The sequence below is a fragment of the Chrysemys picta genome, chromosome 2, assembly GCF_011386835.1.
Source record: "Chrysemys picta bellii isolate R12L10 chromosome 2, ASM1138683v2, whole genome shotgun sequence".
NCBI classification, from domain to species: Eukaryota; Metazoa; Chordata; order Testudines; family Emydidae; genus Chrysemys; species Chrysemys picta.
The window spans coordinates 51,334,356-51,352,436 of record NC_088792.1 but is presented as its reverse complement, the minus strand read 5'-3'; the positions used below and the strand labels follow the sequence as shown (position 1 = coordinate 51,352,436).

General features: G+C 44.6%; 1 protein-coding gene across 3 annotated transcripts in view; it reads left to right on the top strand.

The window, feature by feature from the left end:
* Positions 1 to 18,081, top strand: part of COL28A1 (collagen type XXVIII alpha 1 chain) — a 140,701-nt gene that overhangs the window by 100,822 nt on the left and 21,798 nt on the right. For all 3 annotated transcript variants that reach the window (XM_024101347.3, XM_008163424.4, XM_065587012.1), the window contains exons 27-32: positions 1,907 to 1,975; positions 9,953 to 10,021; positions 10,394 to 10,474; positions 10,566 to 10,601; positions 11,681 to 11,717; positions 14,377 to 14,928. In XM_024101347.3, coding sequence (XP_023957115.2) covers positions 1,907 to 1,975; positions 9,953 to 10,021; positions 10,394 to 10,474; positions 10,566 to 10,601; positions 11,681 to 11,717; positions 14,377 to 14,928 — 844 coding nt within the window. The remainder of the gene's footprint in view (positions 1 to 1,906; positions 1,976 to 9,952; positions 10,022 to 10,393; positions 10,475 to 10,565; positions 10,602 to 11,680; positions 11,718 to 14,376; positions 14,929 to 18,081) is intronic.

Here is an 18,081-nt window from a genome sequence, read left to right as displayed (position 1 = left end):
TACTCATATGATTAAAGTTAAGCACACATGCAGGTGTTTGTGAGATTGGGGCCTAAAACTGAATAGATAATCAAACCAATAAAGTCGCTAATTAAATTTAGTAACACAGACTGTGTTTGCTTCTGTTTATTTCTGTGCTGTTTCTTTTTAGGAGTTTCCTTTGAGGAGGCTTTTTTAAAGTATATATATATATATATACACCAGCAATTCTTGCCCAATTAAATCTAAACCCAAGTCAACACATTAATGAATAAAAGATATTACCTCACCTACTTTCTCTCTCTAATATCCTGGGACCAACATGGCTACAACAACACGGCAAACTATATTTAAAAATAGTAATATATGGATTGAGAACAAAAATTGCCAGCAAAAACTAGTGTCAGAAAATATACTACATACACTAAACTTAATAAGGAGTAACAGAATTAAAAAATTGTTTTAAATGGAAAGAGGAAAATCATTTTATCTTAAGAATGTTGTGGCCCTGATTGAAGCATGTTTTACCCAAGTCTCAAAATAGTCTTTTCACCAACATGCTATATTTTATACAAACTCAACCTAAAAATAAATCTCTGTACAACCTTGCACATCTCTTGCCACAAACCACAGCAACTACTTTTCAGTGTTGGCTAACAGCTGGAAGATTCATGAGCTAAACAGATGCATATAAAGATTCTTAAGACATCTGAGTTATGCAGCACTTCTAAATAGTATCTGCAGAATACTGGCACTTCACACAACATTGGAGATACTCCATTTACTGTATTGGAGAAACAACAAAATAGTAAGATGGACTAAGACAATTTGATTCTATGATTCTATGTATTGAGAGACCTCAGGGAAATAGGGAGAGAACAGCCCTTGTATTTCCTAAAGCACAAGGGCTGCAGTTCTTCCTGGCACTTACATCTTTCTCCCCCACTGTGTAAGGACCAGGCAGAATGTGACTCTGAATCAGCATGCCCAGGCCCCACCAGATGTGTCACAATAGTGACTTTTGGCATACCTGGACATGTGACACACAGGGCCGGCTCCAGGCACCAGCTTAACAAGCAGGTGCTTGGGGCGGCCAAGGGAGAGGGGCGGCACCTGCGGCAATTCGGGGGTGGCAGGTCCCTCACTCCCTCTAGGAGCGAACTGAACTGCTGCTGAACTGCCGCCGCTGATCGCGGCTTTTTTTTTTTTTCTTTTGCTTGGGGCGGCAGAAATGCTGGAGCCGGCCCTGGTGACACACAACAGGTTAATGTGCACGACAGCCCACCTGTTGTGTTTACAGAGGATCTGATATCTCAACTGCTTTGCCCCTTGTGTATTCAGTTGCACATGTGTATAGAACAAGCGTACAATGCTACCCCATCAGAATGTTTTACACCCACTTTGTACAGTGGAAAATCAGGCTCGGCTTCATTGGTATAATTCATTCTTTAAAACTTTGGGATGAGTTATCCCCTTGGTTACCATGGTGTATACAGGAGTAACTACTGAACTCAAGAACTACCTCAGTGTAAACTGTGTCAACCAGAGGAAAATCAGGGTCAGAATCTTAGGCCTGGTCTACACTGCTGCTTAAGTCGATGCAAATTATGTCACTCATGGATGTGAAAAAATCACCTCCTTGAGCGACATAGCTTACATCGACCTAACCTGGGGTCTACACTGCCCTATGTCAGAAGGAGACATTCTCCCACGGATTTAGCTTCCGCCTCTCGGGGAGGTGGAGTACTGAAGTCCACAGGAGAGCAGTGCCGATTTAGCATGCTAGTGTAGATGAGCCCGTACAGTTTTAAAATGCATCTACTCTACTTATCTTTGCTTGTGGTAAATGTGTGTTGATTAAGAGTAATGTTAGTAATTGAGAGTCCTCAAACTAATTCTTCTCTTTTTGCTGCACAATTCTTAACAGGGAGCTGTGGGACAGAAGGGTTTGCCAGGTCCACCTGGCCCTCAAGGGGATAGCATACAAGGAAGCAAGGTAACCAAGTTTAACATGATGTATAGCCAAGAGTTCTCTATTTAAAATAGTCTTTTGCAGAGATTCCTTGTTTCTTTTTTGTTGTGTGTAAATTCAGTGTAGAGGGCAGTTTTATTGTAGCCAGTTAAATTAATCTCTGTGAATATTAGTTGTGAATTTAACCCCTAAGTTGATGGGTTGTTTATGAATTATTTACTTCAACTATTCACCTTTTGTTATTTGTGGTGTGTGATTGGTCACCTAAATTAATCTGAATTATGTCTGCTGTCCGATTAATACTTTTTAACCACGAAAAGTAAGTCTCAGTTTTACAAGATGCTATTTATTTATTTGGATTTGTAATACTCTATAATAAGAGGGTGTCCACAGGCCCCCGGACATGCGGGGCAAAAGGGGCAATTGCCCAGGGGCATGGGTGATTTAAAAAGGCCCGGGGGCCCCTGTCCGCCGCCGTTGCAGCAGCGGCGGCCGGGCTCATCGGGCCCTTTTAAATCACCCAGGTGGGCCACAGGGAATCTACGTGCGTAAGACCGCTCTAGGCCCCGCACTCTGGGGGACCCCGTGGGCCTGTGTAGGCAGTCCCAGAAGTGACAGGGGCCCAGAATTTCTGTCGGCGGGCCTGGGTGTCCATTCATTGCTCTGAGCACCCTTTACCATATTTTAAAAATACACTGACAGACCTGTCATTTATCCCCAGATTAAATCAAATAACCCAGAGACATCATAAATATAACAGAAGTTAACCAGCCTCCGGCACAATCCCTCTCCCCGGCCCCGGTATCAAGCCCCAGCCATCACTTATGAGTGGGGGAGCAAAGTGAACCTTGTAATGCACTTTGAGGGTTAACAACCTGGCTGCTATGTACAAAGGTAGGGAAGCAAGTTTTTAATGGCCAGGGCCTTAATGGAGAACACCCCAAGTGCCAATCTTTATCTTCTAAATCAATGGAAATACATACATGCTTAAGTGTATATTTAAATGCTTTGCTGTTTCAAGAATAGCATATTCAGCATTTTGCAGGATTAAGCCCCAGTGACGAGGTGCACTGGCATAGCTGTGTTGAGAAATGCACCTTCTGTTCCCATTTGGCAATGGTTCCAGAATATATTATGTGGAATGTATATGACTAAATCTTGTGGTTACAGTGGGTTTAGCTAGAGCAAGGAGATTAGCCAAACCAAGTGGAAATGTTTCAGTGGTTGAAATGCATCTAAAATGCAGGAAAAATAATCTGCAGAATATACAGTATTTGTGCAAATCCACATTTTTTCAGTTACAGGAGAAAGAATCTGAGTGTGTTCTCTACTTTGGTAGCTAAAAGGTAGCCAAAACATTCTCTAGAGGAGTAGTCATGTATGTACACAACTTTAAATGTTGCCTCTATCGCATTGTGAGATAAATTCAAAACATGCAATATTTTTGAGATATGCGGTAATAGTTTTACTACTGAGGGTTTTTAAGGTGGTGACTATGATCCACTGAAAAACACATTTAATAATGTGGGCTATTGAAATAAGATTTTTGTCCTTGCATTTGAGACAATTACTATAATAATGTGGCTGAACATACACAGCTGGCCCTAGAATTTTGGAGAGTCCAGTGAGTTGTGTCAAGATGATTAGTGAATTATATAATCATTTAAACTACTAAAGTCTTTAATCCTTCTTTCTTAGCACTGTGGCACTTGTCTTGACACTCCAGTAACTGTTTTCGCCATCCATTGAAATCTGTTTTGGTGCCTCAGTGGTGCCAATCACTGATCTTTTTCAGAAGTACAGTGCCCATTTTTTGTTTGGGCAACAGCAAATTTCAACCTAAGAAGTTATTACTTATGTGGAACTCTGTGCTTGTAGAGAGAATGGAGCATAGGAGAAGAGATCAGTTACACAATCTGATAGCAGCATTGACAGGGCTTTCCTATTATACTTTTGTTTTTGTGCAGAAGCCACTGTGTATCTTGCCCAAATCGACAATCAGTTCAGAGTCTAGATTTTATTTAAAGGTGCATTTATTGATCAATGCTCTAGCAGGAAGTTAGGATCAGGGACCTGAAAAACAGCATTATTGCACAAGCATAATTTGCTTTCTAGGTAAGAATAAATAGCCAATTTTTAGTTGAATTATAGTATGTGGGTCAAACTGGTAAATCACTGAATATTTTTAAATTAACAAAATGTGATCTTTATTGATGTTCACTGAAAGGTAAATCCTGCTTGCCTTATACATGTGAGAAGACCTATTAGTGTTAATGGCACTGCTTGCATGAGCAGGGTTTAAGAACATAAAAATGGCCATACTGGGTCAGACCAAAGGTCCATCTAGCCCACTATACTGTCTTCCAACAGTGGCCAATGCTAGATGCCCCAGAGGGAATGAACAGAACAGGTAATCAACAAGTGATCCATCCCCTGTCACCCATTCCCAGCATCTGGCAAACAGAGGCTAGGGATACCATCCTGGCTAATAGCCAATGATGGACTTATCCTTCATGAACTTATCTAGTTCTTTTTTGAACTCTGTTATAGTCTTGGGCTTCACAACATCCTATGGCAAGGAGTTCCACAGGTTGACTGTGCATTGTGTTTGGCCTTATGTTCGGCATTCATAAGGAATGAAATTCACTATTTCTTGAACAAAGCCTCCTTGGACTTTGTATAGAGTACTAAACAGGGAATAGCCATCACTGGAGATTTTAAAGAGCAGGTTAGACAAACCCCTATCAGCAATGGTCTAGATAATGCTTAGTCCTCCATGAGTGCAGCAAGGGACTGGAATAGATGACCTCAAAGTCCCTTCCAGTCCTATGATTCTAGGATTGAATTCACCTGCTCAGTCTCTGGGTAGGGCACAGAACTGAACTGCCACTGTTGCAGCCTAGCAGATGGAATGATAGAAGAGCACTCTCTGTGACTCTTCAGTGGGATCATAAGAACTGCATAAGTGCTAATCTTTCAATTTCTTCCCTGGCCCAGCTGCAATGACCTCCTCCACACCAGTCTACGTGGAGCCAGCAGTGAAGCACCTCTCTGGCACGCTGGCAGTCTGGAGGCAAAACTGTGTAACCATGCCATGTGTACCTGTAACAGGGTACACGTGGGCCCCTCTATCTTCTGTGCCTACAAACCAGCCAGAGACCTCTGCTTTGGTGCAATCACCCATGCTCTTTATTTACAGTAGAAGTTCCCACCACTTTGTAGCTACAGGCATCATCAGGCCCATAGCCTCTGGGACTGCTAGCTTCAGCCAGCAGGGGAGAGCAGCCTTTAACTCCCTGGCTCCTCCCTTTCCTCTCCCCCTGGCTGCCTTCCTTCCTTTATGTAGCCCCTGGCTAACGAGGCCAGCAGCTGTTCCCCGTTTGCCACTTAGGCCTGGGCTTACTCATCCAGCTCCAATTCCCCTTTCTTGATTGGAGCTGGTGTGACAGAGGGCTGGCTGAGGGTTTCCTAGCCAGCACCCTGTCACATACCTCTCCCCCTTATGAACCACCAGGTTCGTCATTCCTCGGCCTCTCCACCCTCTTCCGGTGGGGTTCATCTTGGTAAGCCTCTCCATCTCTTTTGGGTGATCACCAGCATCATCTCCTGGAGGTTCCTTCATCCCCCACCTGCAAAAAGTACACTGGTCGGGGGTGTGGGGTGGATGTCCCCATAGCTCTGCCACCACCCACAGGTCCTCACACCAATCACACCCCAGCAAGCATCCCTGCTCCTTTATCCCCTTTTCTTCCGGTAGTGGGTCGAGGCCAATCCTGACCTCCTGCTGGACACCCCAGGTTCTCTCAAGCCACCAAGTGGAGTCCCTGTTTCTTCTCTTGGAGCTGCGTCGTGGGGAGCTCCAGTTGCCCCTTTACTCCCTCTAAGGAACTTGGGCTGGCCATCTCGCCTGCACCTCCTTCTCCTCTGTCTATCCTATCTGGGCTCTGTTGTTTAGGGTTATGTTCATTATCCTGAGAACCTGGCTCCTCTTTGTTCCTGGGGCTTCTCAGTCTACGGGTCCCTGCCTCCTTCTTTGGGGAACTTTTCCTTTTCCCTCTGGGGGGGAGGGCCCCAGTCCGTACCTAACACAACAGAGCATGGTAACCCTTCTACTGCCCTGATCCGCTTCCATTTAAAGTTGCCCTACACTTCTAGGGGCACCTGGACCACCGGGCAGTGTCTCCTGTCCCCGTAGGTACACTCCAGGGCCATCCATGCACCTGGACTTATCCAGTGCAGTTTTATCAGCCCTCTCTGGATGAGCAAGCAGGCTGAAGCTGTATCCTATGGGGTTTCCTCCCCACCCTCACTGGGAAGGTGGACAGCCTCTACCCCCTTGTCCACCCTCCAGCATTAGTCCAGCCACAAAATTCAGCCCACCCACATTCCATATCTGGGCAGTCCCCCTCTTTATGTCCTGGCCACCCACACTGTCAGCAACCAATCATGCCAGCTCTACTAGGAGCTCCTCAGGGTTCCTCCTTCCTCTTGGGGCCTTTCCCAGGAAGGGGTTCCCTCAGCTTCTTCCCTAACTCTGTCTTTATAGGGTCAGCCCTCCCTTTGGGGAACGTCTACCTCCGTGTACTCCTCGGTACTGCTGCATCAACCGTACTTGGCTGATGTTGTCTGACCCAGACTCATTCTCAGGGAGACTCTGTAGCAATTGTTCTAGGACGAGGGCATCCATTATCTCCCCCACCGTTTGCATCTCAGGCCTCAGCCAGCAGGTGGCCCCATCCATCAGTCTCTGAGCAAGTGTCAGAGGCCAAACAGCCCCCATCTATCAGGCCGACCAGAACTTTTGGCTGTATTTCTCCACCAACAGGCCCACCCAGTCTAGGATGGCCGCTCTCACCATCTCATAGTTCCTGGCCTGTTCCTCACTCAGGGCTATTTAGGCCACTTGAGCTTCTCCCACCAGATAGAGAGCCAGCCATAGGGCCCAGGTGGCCCTATCCCATCCGGCACCCATGGCTACCCGCTCGAACATACCCAGTAAGGCATCCGAGTCATCTGTCAGCCCCATTTTACAGAGTCCCAAGCCTGGTGGCCAGGTGCCATCCCTTACTGCAGAACTCACCATTCACTGCAGGAGTTGCTGCTGAATGTTGGCCTGCTCTCTTATAAAGTCCTCTAGGCTTTTCTGCTGTTCTGCCTGCCAGGTTAGCAAGGCCTATCTCTCAGCCTGGTGGGACAGCTGGAAGCCTTGCAGGGTCTCCTCCATCTCCAGACCACCAACCACATCCATTGGCTTAGGCTCCCAGACAAACCCCCATATGTAACAGGGCACAGGTGGTCCCCTCTATCATCTGCCACTTCTGCACCCACAAGCCAGCCAGAGACTCTGCTTTGGTGCAATCACCTGTGCTCTTTATTTACAGTAGAAGTTCCCACAAACTTGTAGCCACAGCAGGGCCAGCTCTGGGTTTTTTGCCACCCCAAGCAAAAATGTGCTGCCCCAAGAGTGCAACTGCCCAAGCCAAAAAAAAATAAAAAATGGCCAGAATGCCACCCCTGGAATTATGCCGGCCCAAGCATGTGCTTGCTTTGCTGGTGCCTAGAGCCAGTCCTGAGCTACAGACAGCATCAGGCTTGCAGCCTCTAGGACTGCTAGCTTCTGCAGTCAGCAGGGGAGAGCAGCCTCTGGCTCCCCCAGCTGCTCCCTTTCCACTCCCCCCCTGGCTTCCTGCCTGCCAGCCTTTATGTAGCCCCTGGCTAAAGAGGCTGGCAGCTGTTCCCCATTTGCCACTTAGGACTGGGCTTACTCAGCCAGCTCCAATACCCCTTTCCTGATTGGAGCTGGCGTGACAGAGGGCTCGCTCCGGGTTTCCTAGCCATCACCCTGTCACAGTACCCCTCTTCACATTGGGCTTTAGTGATGTAAATGGCTTCAACATATGAATGGAAATAGCGGCATTTCACATAGCCAGCTTTATCTTACACCTGTCATTCTCTTGTCATTAGTCATGCTACAAACTCACCCCTCTGTCCTTTTACTATGTACATTATATCACTTTGCACTGGCTTATTCCATTTTACTAACATATAACTTCCAGTGCCATTTATGTCCTCTCTTAATTGATCCTTCTGTTTAACACACTCATGCTGCAAGTAAATCCCTCTACTATCATTTTAATAATTTTCATAGGTCCTTATTTCCTTCTCTGCTGTCTTTTGCTTCCCTTGTCTGAGGCTACAGGAAGAGAGCCTTACGGAAGCAGAGTCTTGCCTCAGACATTTCCATTTTCAAACCAGTCATACTTTAGCAGGAGCACACACAAACAAAACTTGGAAATGGGGTAAAGTGAAACATAAATAACTTTTCTGCATCTGCTTCAAGCCTTGTGCTTATGTTCTCATGGGAAAATGTCAGACGTATATATGTGATTTTCATTTCATAACATGTTCCATCCACATTTTAGTATCATTCTAAACCAATCTAATATTTTAGCTAGCTGTCAGTAAAACTAAAGAGCTGTGACTGCTGTCTGCAGTAATTAACATTGATAAAGAGCGGCCATTGACTGGGCCACATTGGATCAATGTTCTTTTTGCTTTCTTTTTATTAAAAAATGACAAAAATGTAAAATATCATATTTCTGTTTACTCTAAAGCCCTGATCAGATTACCTCCCCCCCCCCCCCCCGAGTGTTTGATCTACAAAAGAACAGGAACGGAGGCCTGGTATGGAATCCTGGTCCCATTGAAATCAATGGGAGAACTCTCATTGACTTCACTGGGGTTAAGATTGCACTTCAGGGGTCCACAGCATCACTCCAGGTTTATGCTAGTGCAATTCCATATCTCAGCTGGGAATCACAACCTAGAATGGTCTCAGGCTGTCCCAGCACTTATTTTTCCCTGTCACTTTAAAAAAAATGACTGCTACAATCCAGAGACTGGGGAAAGGTGGTAGAGAACACTTTGTATGACTTAAGGGCTAGTCTACACTAGAAGCGCTACCGTGGTGCAGCTGCACCAATGCAGCTGCACTACGGTAGCGCGTCTGGTGAAGATGCTCTAGCCAATGGGAGAGAGCTCTCCCATCGACTTAATTTCTCCACCTCCGTGAGAGGCAGTAGCTACGTTGGTGGGAGAGCTTTGATGTAGTGCTGTCTACACCAGCGCTTAGATTGGTATCACTTACATCACTCAGGGGTGTGGATTATTCAGTGTGCTTATGCAGCCTGCGCTGAAACCTATGCTGCTGTGGCCACACTGCTAATTTTAACCATGCTAGCGTGGTTACGTCTACTTATACTGCAGTCACACTTCAGAGTGCAGCGTAGATATACCCTAACAGATCTGTCTCTTCATTAGGCCTTAAAGGTATTGTACAATGTAGTAGCACTCCCTGTGGCTGTGGAAGAAGTGCTTTAAGGTAGACAAATTACTTCCTTTCTGTGGGGCTTCACTATAGAGACATCTGTTTATCATTCCTTTGGGCTTTGTAAATGCACATTCCCGTCATGTAACACTTGTGACTGCTTAAGGCTGCTTAGCTGAGTTGTGGGGTTGTTCTGCCTTTAGTATGATGTCTCAGTCAAAAAATACTAACATTCCTGTATTAAAAGGAACAGAATGGTTTGTGAACCTCTATCAATGTAATGGATTTTCTGTACATTCAGGAAGTCCACATGTAGCTAAAAATTACTGTTTTTAATGTCCAGTTTCCATGGTGGCAGTTATATTGAATACAGTGCCACTATCACAAAGCATTTTATAAAACTATATACATATAGCAGGGCAACTGGTGCACCATACACCAACCCCTGTTTTACAAAAAAGTATTGTGAGACCTTTAGTGTATGGACGGAATCTCCAAACCCAAACCCATTAGTTATTACTGCTACTTAAGAGCAGCACTTCTGAATTGTTGGTGACATTACATAATGCAAAGACTTCGGCTTTCTCTATGACACAGAATGTTACTACATGAATGTATCTTTTCCATAACTTAATATCACTTTTAGTTGAATTTACTCTCCATGTTGTATTCAGGGAGAACAAGGACTTCCAGGTTTACCAGGACCTAGGGGTTCAGAGGGATATGGCCTCCCTGGCTCAAAGGTAAATCCTAGCCTATGTATTAATAAACGATTTTTTTTCTTATTAGATGTGCCTGGTTTTATGCAGATAAACAAAAGACCAACACTACCTTAAAGAGAGCTTGCAGTCTAAGGGCCTGATCCTGCAAAAATTTAGGGCATGTCTACGCTATAAAACTATATTAGGTCGACATACAGCCACCACAGTAATTACTGCAGTGGTTCACGTACAAACTGCCCATTGATCAGTAGTCTCAAATGCACAGATAGAGTTCTTCCATGGGTTTGTATGGAGGACATGTGCTAGTACAAACTAAACAAAAACTGGGGAAGCACAGTTCCAATTATGTATCTCTAGCACTTCCCTACTTTTTCCTCTGCTGTCTTCTATTAGGGAGATTATGGGGAGAAAGGTGATCCAGGAAAAAAAGGTGATAAAGGAGATATTGGAGAACCAGGCCCTGCAGGACCAATGGTAAAATGCCTTTTTTACATTATTTAATTTTACAGAATGGAAATGAGATAAACTAGCATTTATTAATTGATCTCATTCTACAAATTCTTAGGGGTTTGTGGGAAGAAAAGGTGAACCTGGTCTTACTGTAAGTATATACATTAATTGATTTATGACAGTCAAGAATTTACCCTTTGCAAAAACTGTGCATGTTTTGTTAATTTGAATAAATTCTGATCCTGCTGCTTCAGAGTTTGACTAAGTTATTATAAATTGGGCTGATCTGGAATTCAGAGACACACTGATAGGACATTAGCAATACATTTGGAAGCAGAACACAAATTCCACCGGAGATGATCATCTTATTGGTGGAATTTGTGTCATAGACAGGTTCTGCTGTGTTGTTGTCATTCTTGTTGCTGGTTGGAGTGGTGGAAATACTTTGCTAACTATACCACTTCCTGAAGAATCTACACAGGCCAAACATGGAGCGTTTCAAAACCCTTTCATGTGATAGAAGCAGGCATTGTTCTGCATGCAATTTGCTGAGAATGTACAATATGGGTGGATATAAATGCATGTGGGAATGACTGGGGCATGTAGTAATGACCTTTCTATTGTCTAGACCACATAGTTTTGTTTCAGACATCCAAACAAGTTATTTTAGGATAATAAAATAATGGAGCATGTGTCTCTGAGATAACCACATAGAGTAAACTGCATCATCTTTGCAAGGTTTTCTTTTTAAATGTGCATTAAAGGACTTAATACCCGAGATGTGACCAACACGTTACAACTCTTGAGACCTATGATTAGTATCAAGAGCAATTTATTGTAAATACTTTGGGCCACATATTATATAGATTTTTAAGAACAGCTAACTGACTTCAACTGACTTCATCTGAAGAAGTGGGGTTTTATGCCCATGAAAGCTTATGCCCAAATAAATCTGTTAGTCTTTAAGGTGCCACCAGACTCCTCATTGACTTCAACTAGGAGTACTATTTAGAAGCTGATGGCATGATATAGCCGCATGTCAGCTGGTGACATTTATGAGTTCCAGCCACTTTATAGTTGTCCCTAAGTGCAATATAATTTGCTCTGTAAAATAGCAAAACTGCAAAAACGGGACAGCAGGTTTTGGATATGCAGTAGCAGCTCAAACAAAAGAAAAACATGCCCTAGGATTAGAATAAACGTAACACATTAATGAATACTGTCTTTCAGAAAGAAGAAATTATCAGACTTATCATGGAAATATGTGGTAAGATCTATGTTATAGAAAAGAAATAACAAGTTTTAATAAAAAACAATAAAACTACCATGGTGAAAATGATACAAGTAAAGCCTGCTACTCCACGTGTTAGTGAGGAAGGATCTCTGTCATAATGGAACACATGTACAGTGTCAGCAGTAAAACATTTTAAATAAGATGTTACAGAAAATAAGTGAAGTTGGGTAGAGCCTATGATTTTCAGCTGAAAAGTAAGCACATTATATGGGCTAGCAAGAGGAATTCTGCAAATCAAAAGGAAATCCAGCAGAGCTCACAGTGGAAGTATAATCCAGCCAGAAACTGAATCATATGTCCCTAGACACTATCTCAGCAATGTAAAAAGGGTTCCAGGGGCAGACACCAGCTGAGGAAGTCCTGACAGCATAGCCACACTGCCAGAGAAGGGGGTGGGGGGGGGAAAGGGGAGGAAGAGAAGAGGAAGGAGGGAACACCAGGGGCCAGGCCTTCTGCATATCTCTGGGATCTGCAGGGTTTGTTGGCAAGCCATGCAGAATGTTCCGCAAGTGGCCAAGAACTTGCTTTCTGCACAGAGTTACTGGTAGGATAACCTCACTGAAATGTCTTCCCTTAACTCTGTACTGCAGCTGTCTGCAGAAGAGATGACTGGGCCTAGAGTTTACAGACTGTGTAAACCTGGGAAATCTGAGGACAAAAACCACAGTTACATGTCTTTTTTTAAAGGTTTCAGAAATTATTAACTAAACTGTCAGAAAAAATGTTAAGATTTCAGTTACTAGATTGTGTGCTTTAAGGGAGATAGAACTTAAAAATATAAAAGCAAAATGGAGTAAAGAACATTTCTGTTGTTTATTAATTTACTTTGAAATTATTAATAGCTACACTGAAAGTTATTAAATTGATATAGTTATGGATACTTTTTTTCCTATGTAGGTAATAGTGCTTAGTGCTCTGAAAACATCTGCTCAATGTGCAGTGGCAATCAAAAAAGCTAACAATGTTAGGAACTATTAGAAAAGGGATAGATAATACTATATGGAGATATACCTATCTCATAGAACTGGAAGGGTCCCTGAGTCCAGCCATCTGCCTCTACTAGCAGGACCAAGTACTGATTTTTGCCCCAGATCCCTCAAGGATTGAACTCACAATCCTGGGTTTAGCAGGCTAATGCTCAAACCACTGAGCTATCCCTCCCCCTGTCTTTTAATAAGACATAAAACATCATAATGCTATTATGTATTAATTGATCTTTGACTTTTAGTGGTAAATATGTGGCCAATGGCCTGTGATGGGACACTAGATAGGGTGGGATCGGAGTCACTACAGAGAATTCTTTCCTGGGTGTCTGGCTGGTGAGTCCTGCCCACATGCTCAGGGTTTAGCTGATCGCTATATTTGGGGTCGAGAAGGAATTTTCCTCGAGGGCAGATTGGCAGAGGACCTGAGGGTTTTTCGCCTTCCTCTGCAACATGGGGCACGGGTCACTTGCTGGAGGATTCTCTGCACCTTGAAGTCTTTAAACCACAAGTTGAGGACTTCAATAGCTCAGACATAGATCAGGGGTTTGTTACAAGAATGGGTGGGTGAGATTCTGTGGCCTGCGTTGTGCAGCAGATCAGACTAGAAGATCATAATGGTCCTTTCTGACCTTAAAGTCTATGAGTCTATATAAATCCATGGTACTCCCACATCTTGAATACTACATGCGGTTCTGGTTGCCCCATCTCAAAGATATATATTAGAATTGGAAAAGGTACAGAGCAGGGCCACAAAAATGATTAGGGGTATCAAACAGCTTCCATATGAAGAGAGATTAAGGAGACTGGGACTGTTCATCTTAGAAAAGAGATGACTAAGAAGGGGTATGATAGAGGTCTATACAAATCGAGAATGTTGTAGAGAAAGTGAATAGGAAAGTGTTATTTACCCCTGTACATAACACAAGAACCAGGGGTCACCCAATGAAACTAATAGGCAGTAGGTTTTAAATAAACATAAGGAAGTACTTCTTCATACAACACACAGTCAACCTGTGGAAATCATTGCCAGGGGATGTTGTGAAGGGCAACAGAATAACTGGGTTCAAAAAAGAATTAGATAAATTCTTGGAGGATAGGTTTATCAATGGCTATTAGCCAAGATGGTCAGGAACACAAATCCATGCTCTTAGTACCACTAAATCTCTGTTTGCCAGAAGCTGGGAGTGGATGACAGGGGATGGATCACTTGATAATTGCCTTGTTCTGTTCATTGCCTCTGAAGCATCTGGCACTGGCCACTGTCAGAAGACAGGTTACTGGACTAAGTGGACTATTGGTCTGACCCAGTATAGCCATTCTTATGTTCTAATAAATATTTAGTAGAGGTTGGTAAATAAACAAAATGTAAACAAAGAAAAAGAGAGCCTTCATTGTAAAAATGTAGAGATAGATAAATTAAAATTTGGGAAGTCAGAATCTTCTACCCATTTCTTTCCATTCTGCATCTGGCCTACCATTTGCTATGAAAAAAATCTCAGTAACTGTAGATTACTTTAGTTTTCTGTTTTCAGAAAAGTCACCTTGACTTGGGTAACTGAGAATCTGATGTATATTTTTTCAGTTGCATTCATTGTGTAATCGAAAGGAAGTTTCTCATAAAATGTCAAAAATTGTTAATATTTTAGGCTGTGGCGTCAAATGTAAAGAAACTCCACTGGAACTTGTATTTGTGATTGACAGCTCAGAAAGCGTTGGACCAGACAACTTCAGAATTGTCAAAGATTTTGTGAAAACACTCATTGACAGGGTAACGGTCAACCAAGGTACTGCCCGCATTGGCATTATCAACTTCAGCCACAAAGTAGAGCTGGTATCGACTCTGCAGGAGTACACGAGCAAAGATAAGGTGAAACTTGCTATTGATAATATGCAGTACCTAGGGGAAGGCACTTGCACAGCTACAGCTATCAGCAAAGCCATTGAGATATTTCAGGTTGCACGACAAGGGGTAAGAAAAGTGGCTATTGTAATAACAGATGGACAAGCTGATACTCGTGATCAAAGCCTGGATGTCGTAGTGAGGAGTGCGCATGCCATCAACATTGAGATATTTGTAATTGGGGTGGTTCAAAAGACTGATCCTAACTTTCAGGAGTTTCTGGAAGAATTGCAACTCATTGCTACAGACCCTGACAGTGAACATGTCTACCAGATAGATGACTTCATCACACTCCCAGGTAAGAGAAACTACCTCTTTAACAGGAACCATGAAAATAGTGCATTGCATGGAATTAGGCCTTTGACATAGCAACTGAAGTCAGTCAGTATAGTTCAGTTCTGTGACAAAGTAGCTTGCCTCTTACCTTCAGATGCAACTCATTCCTCAGTTTCCCTCACTCGCTGTGTAATTTAGTCCTCTAGCCAAATCAAATCTTCATGCCTTCCAGGGTAAATGAAAGTCCAGTACAAACAATGAGAGTTCCCACAGCCATTCTTTATACAGCTTCTTTTGTTCTGTGGGTTACCAGCCCTCCATTGAAGGCTTCTGTCAATTTTTCCCCAGAATGCCTCAGTGCTGGGTCAAAGTTCCATCATTGTCTGTGAAGTCTTCTGTCCTTCGTGCAGGACAGCGAAGAGGATTTCTCCTCACCTTTGCCTTCTGTCTGTCTGTCTCTCTCTCTCTGTCTCTCTCTGGGCCACTAATCTCCCTCAAGGTCTGTCAATCCTTCCCTCTTTTTCACAGTTTCACATAGAGCTATAATGGAGCTTATGACATTTCCCAACCTCTCCTCCCCATAGACACCACCATAAAGTACTCCTTCCAGTCTCTCTACCCCATAGATCCATCAGTTTCAAGGCCAGGAGGGGTCACTGTGATCATCTAGTCTGACCTTCTGAATAACACAGGCCATAGAACTTCCCCCAAATAATTCCTAGAACATCTCTTTTAGAAAAACATCCAATCTTGATTTAAAAATGGCCAGTGATGGAGAATCCACCAGGACCCTGAGTAAATTGTTCCAATGATTAATTACCCATACTGTTAAAAAATTACAACTTATTTCCAGTCTGAATTTGTCTAATTTCTACTTTCTGCCATTGGATTGTATTATACCTTTCTCTGATAGACTGAAGAATTCATTTATCAAATATTTCTTCCCCAGGTAAGTACTTAGAGATAAGGCTATGTTTTAGTCATGGGTATTTTTAGTAAAAGTCATGGACTGGTCACGGGCAGTAAACAAAAATTCATGGCCCCTGACCTGTCCATGACTTTTACTGAAAATACCCGTGACTAAAACTTGGGCGGGGGGGCTGCGGGTGCTTGGGGGGGCAGTCTGGGGCACTGTGGGGGCTGGAGGAGGTGGCCCAGAGGACCCTGCTGGTGGGGGGGGGTTGGTCAGCATGGCCCGGGACCCACGCTGGTGCTGGGGGAAGGCGGTGTGTGGCCAGGACCCCTGCTGTTGCTGGTGGGGGGAGGGTTGGCGGGGTTGGCAGGGGCTCCGAATTGGCAGAATTGGCTCTGCATCCCTGCAGCAAAGGGGTGCAGGGGTCAGGGGTCTTGGTGTGCTGCTCCCATCACAAACGTTTCTGAAGCATTTCCAAAGTTCGCAGTATATCTAAGGCCTCTGGCAGTCTTAGGGCATTCAGATCAAATAGATAAGCATCTTGTTAGACAGGACGTCAAGGAAGTGTTTATTTGGCAGGGAAGCCCTCTGGCCTGGGGGCTTTCCCCACTTTCATATTCTTAATCTTCTCAATTAACTTGTCCTCTGCTAGAGGCACATCAAGGTTTCTATGCTGGACTGCAGTCATTTGCTGTAGTGTAATATTTTTGAAAAATTGATCCAAAGCATCTGTGGAGGCGTTTATGTCCAATTGGTACTGATCTTTATAGAAATTAAAGAACACTTCATTAATCTTCAGGTGATGTACATAGTTTACCATGTGTATCATGGATGGCCATGATTCTACATGCAGAGGTCTTTTGTCTTAGGCCAGTGGTTTTCAAAGTGAGGGTTGCAATCCAGTACTGGGTTGTGGAATGTAAGGCACGGGGTTGTGGCAGCTCAAGTCCCATCGGCAGTGCTGCCTGGCTAAGGCAGGCTAGTCCCTACCTGTTCTGACACCGCGCTGCACCCTGGAAGCTGCTGGCAGCACGTCCGGCTCCTAGGCGGGGGGGAGGGGGCACAGGGCTCCACGCACTGCCCCTGCCCTGAACACCAGCTCTGCACTACCATTGGCTGGGAACTGGCCAATGGGAGCTGGGGGGAGCAGTGCCTGTGAGCATGAGCCGCGCGGAGCCGCTTGCTTACTTCCACCTAGGAGCTGGACCTGCTGCTGGCTGCTTCTGGGGCACAGCATAGTCCATGGTGCCAGGACAGGCAGGAAGCTTGCCATAGCACCCCTGCGACCAGGGGCTGCTAACAGGGAGTTTCGCAAAGGAGTTCTCCAGGTGAAGGAGGAGCAAATACAGGACCCTTGGGGTAAGTGACTGTCTGTAGTGTAGTTTGTGTTTCGGGGTTACTTGCTGTGTGCTGAGCTTGTGTTCGTCAGTCTGTTTGTTTGGTTGGTTGGTTGAAGGACCGTGTGCTGTGGCTGGCAGTTGGAAGCTGTGAGCTTCAAAGGACGGTCTGAAGGCTAGAAGCCTCTGGTAATTGGCTGAGCCTTAATCAGTGGGCGGGGCATTCACCCAGGCCAGGGCTTTATAAAGCAGCGCACAAGCGACCAGGGGCTGCTAACAGGGAGTTTCGCAAGGGAGTTTAGAAGGGGAGCAGGAAGGGTGCGCGGGTCCCTTGCCGGTTCTATCTTATACCCTTTATTCCCCTTAAAACCTATAAACCAAACTACATTCAAAACTTCTTGCTTTAAACAACCCCTTATTTAACTAGGAAACAATGCAGGCAGAAGCCCAGCTGCAGAGTGGGGGCTATCCAGTTTATTGCACTGAGTGTAGCATGTATGATTACCTGCCCTGTGGGCGGGTGGTGTATGTGTGCATTCGGTGCAAGGAGCTTCTGGCCCTCAGAGACCACGTATGGACTTTGGAGGCAAGGGTGGCAGAACTGGAGGAGCTAAGGGAGGCAGAGAGGTATGTTGATGAGGCTTTCCGGGACACTGTAGAATTGTCCCACATCCGGTCAGACAGCCCCTGCGCTGTTGAGGAGGATGCAAGGCCCAGGGAAGCAGAGCAGTCAACGGGAGCAGAGGGAAACCTTCCCATAGTTGGGACCCTCCTTCCAGATGGTGCTGGGGTTGCCTCTCGCACTGAGGTTACCTCTCCGGGGGAGGGACCTCCAGTTGCTAGGAAAAGACGGGTATTAGTATTGGGAGATTCGATCATTAGAAACATAGATAGCTGGGTTTGTGATGACCGGGAGAACCGTATG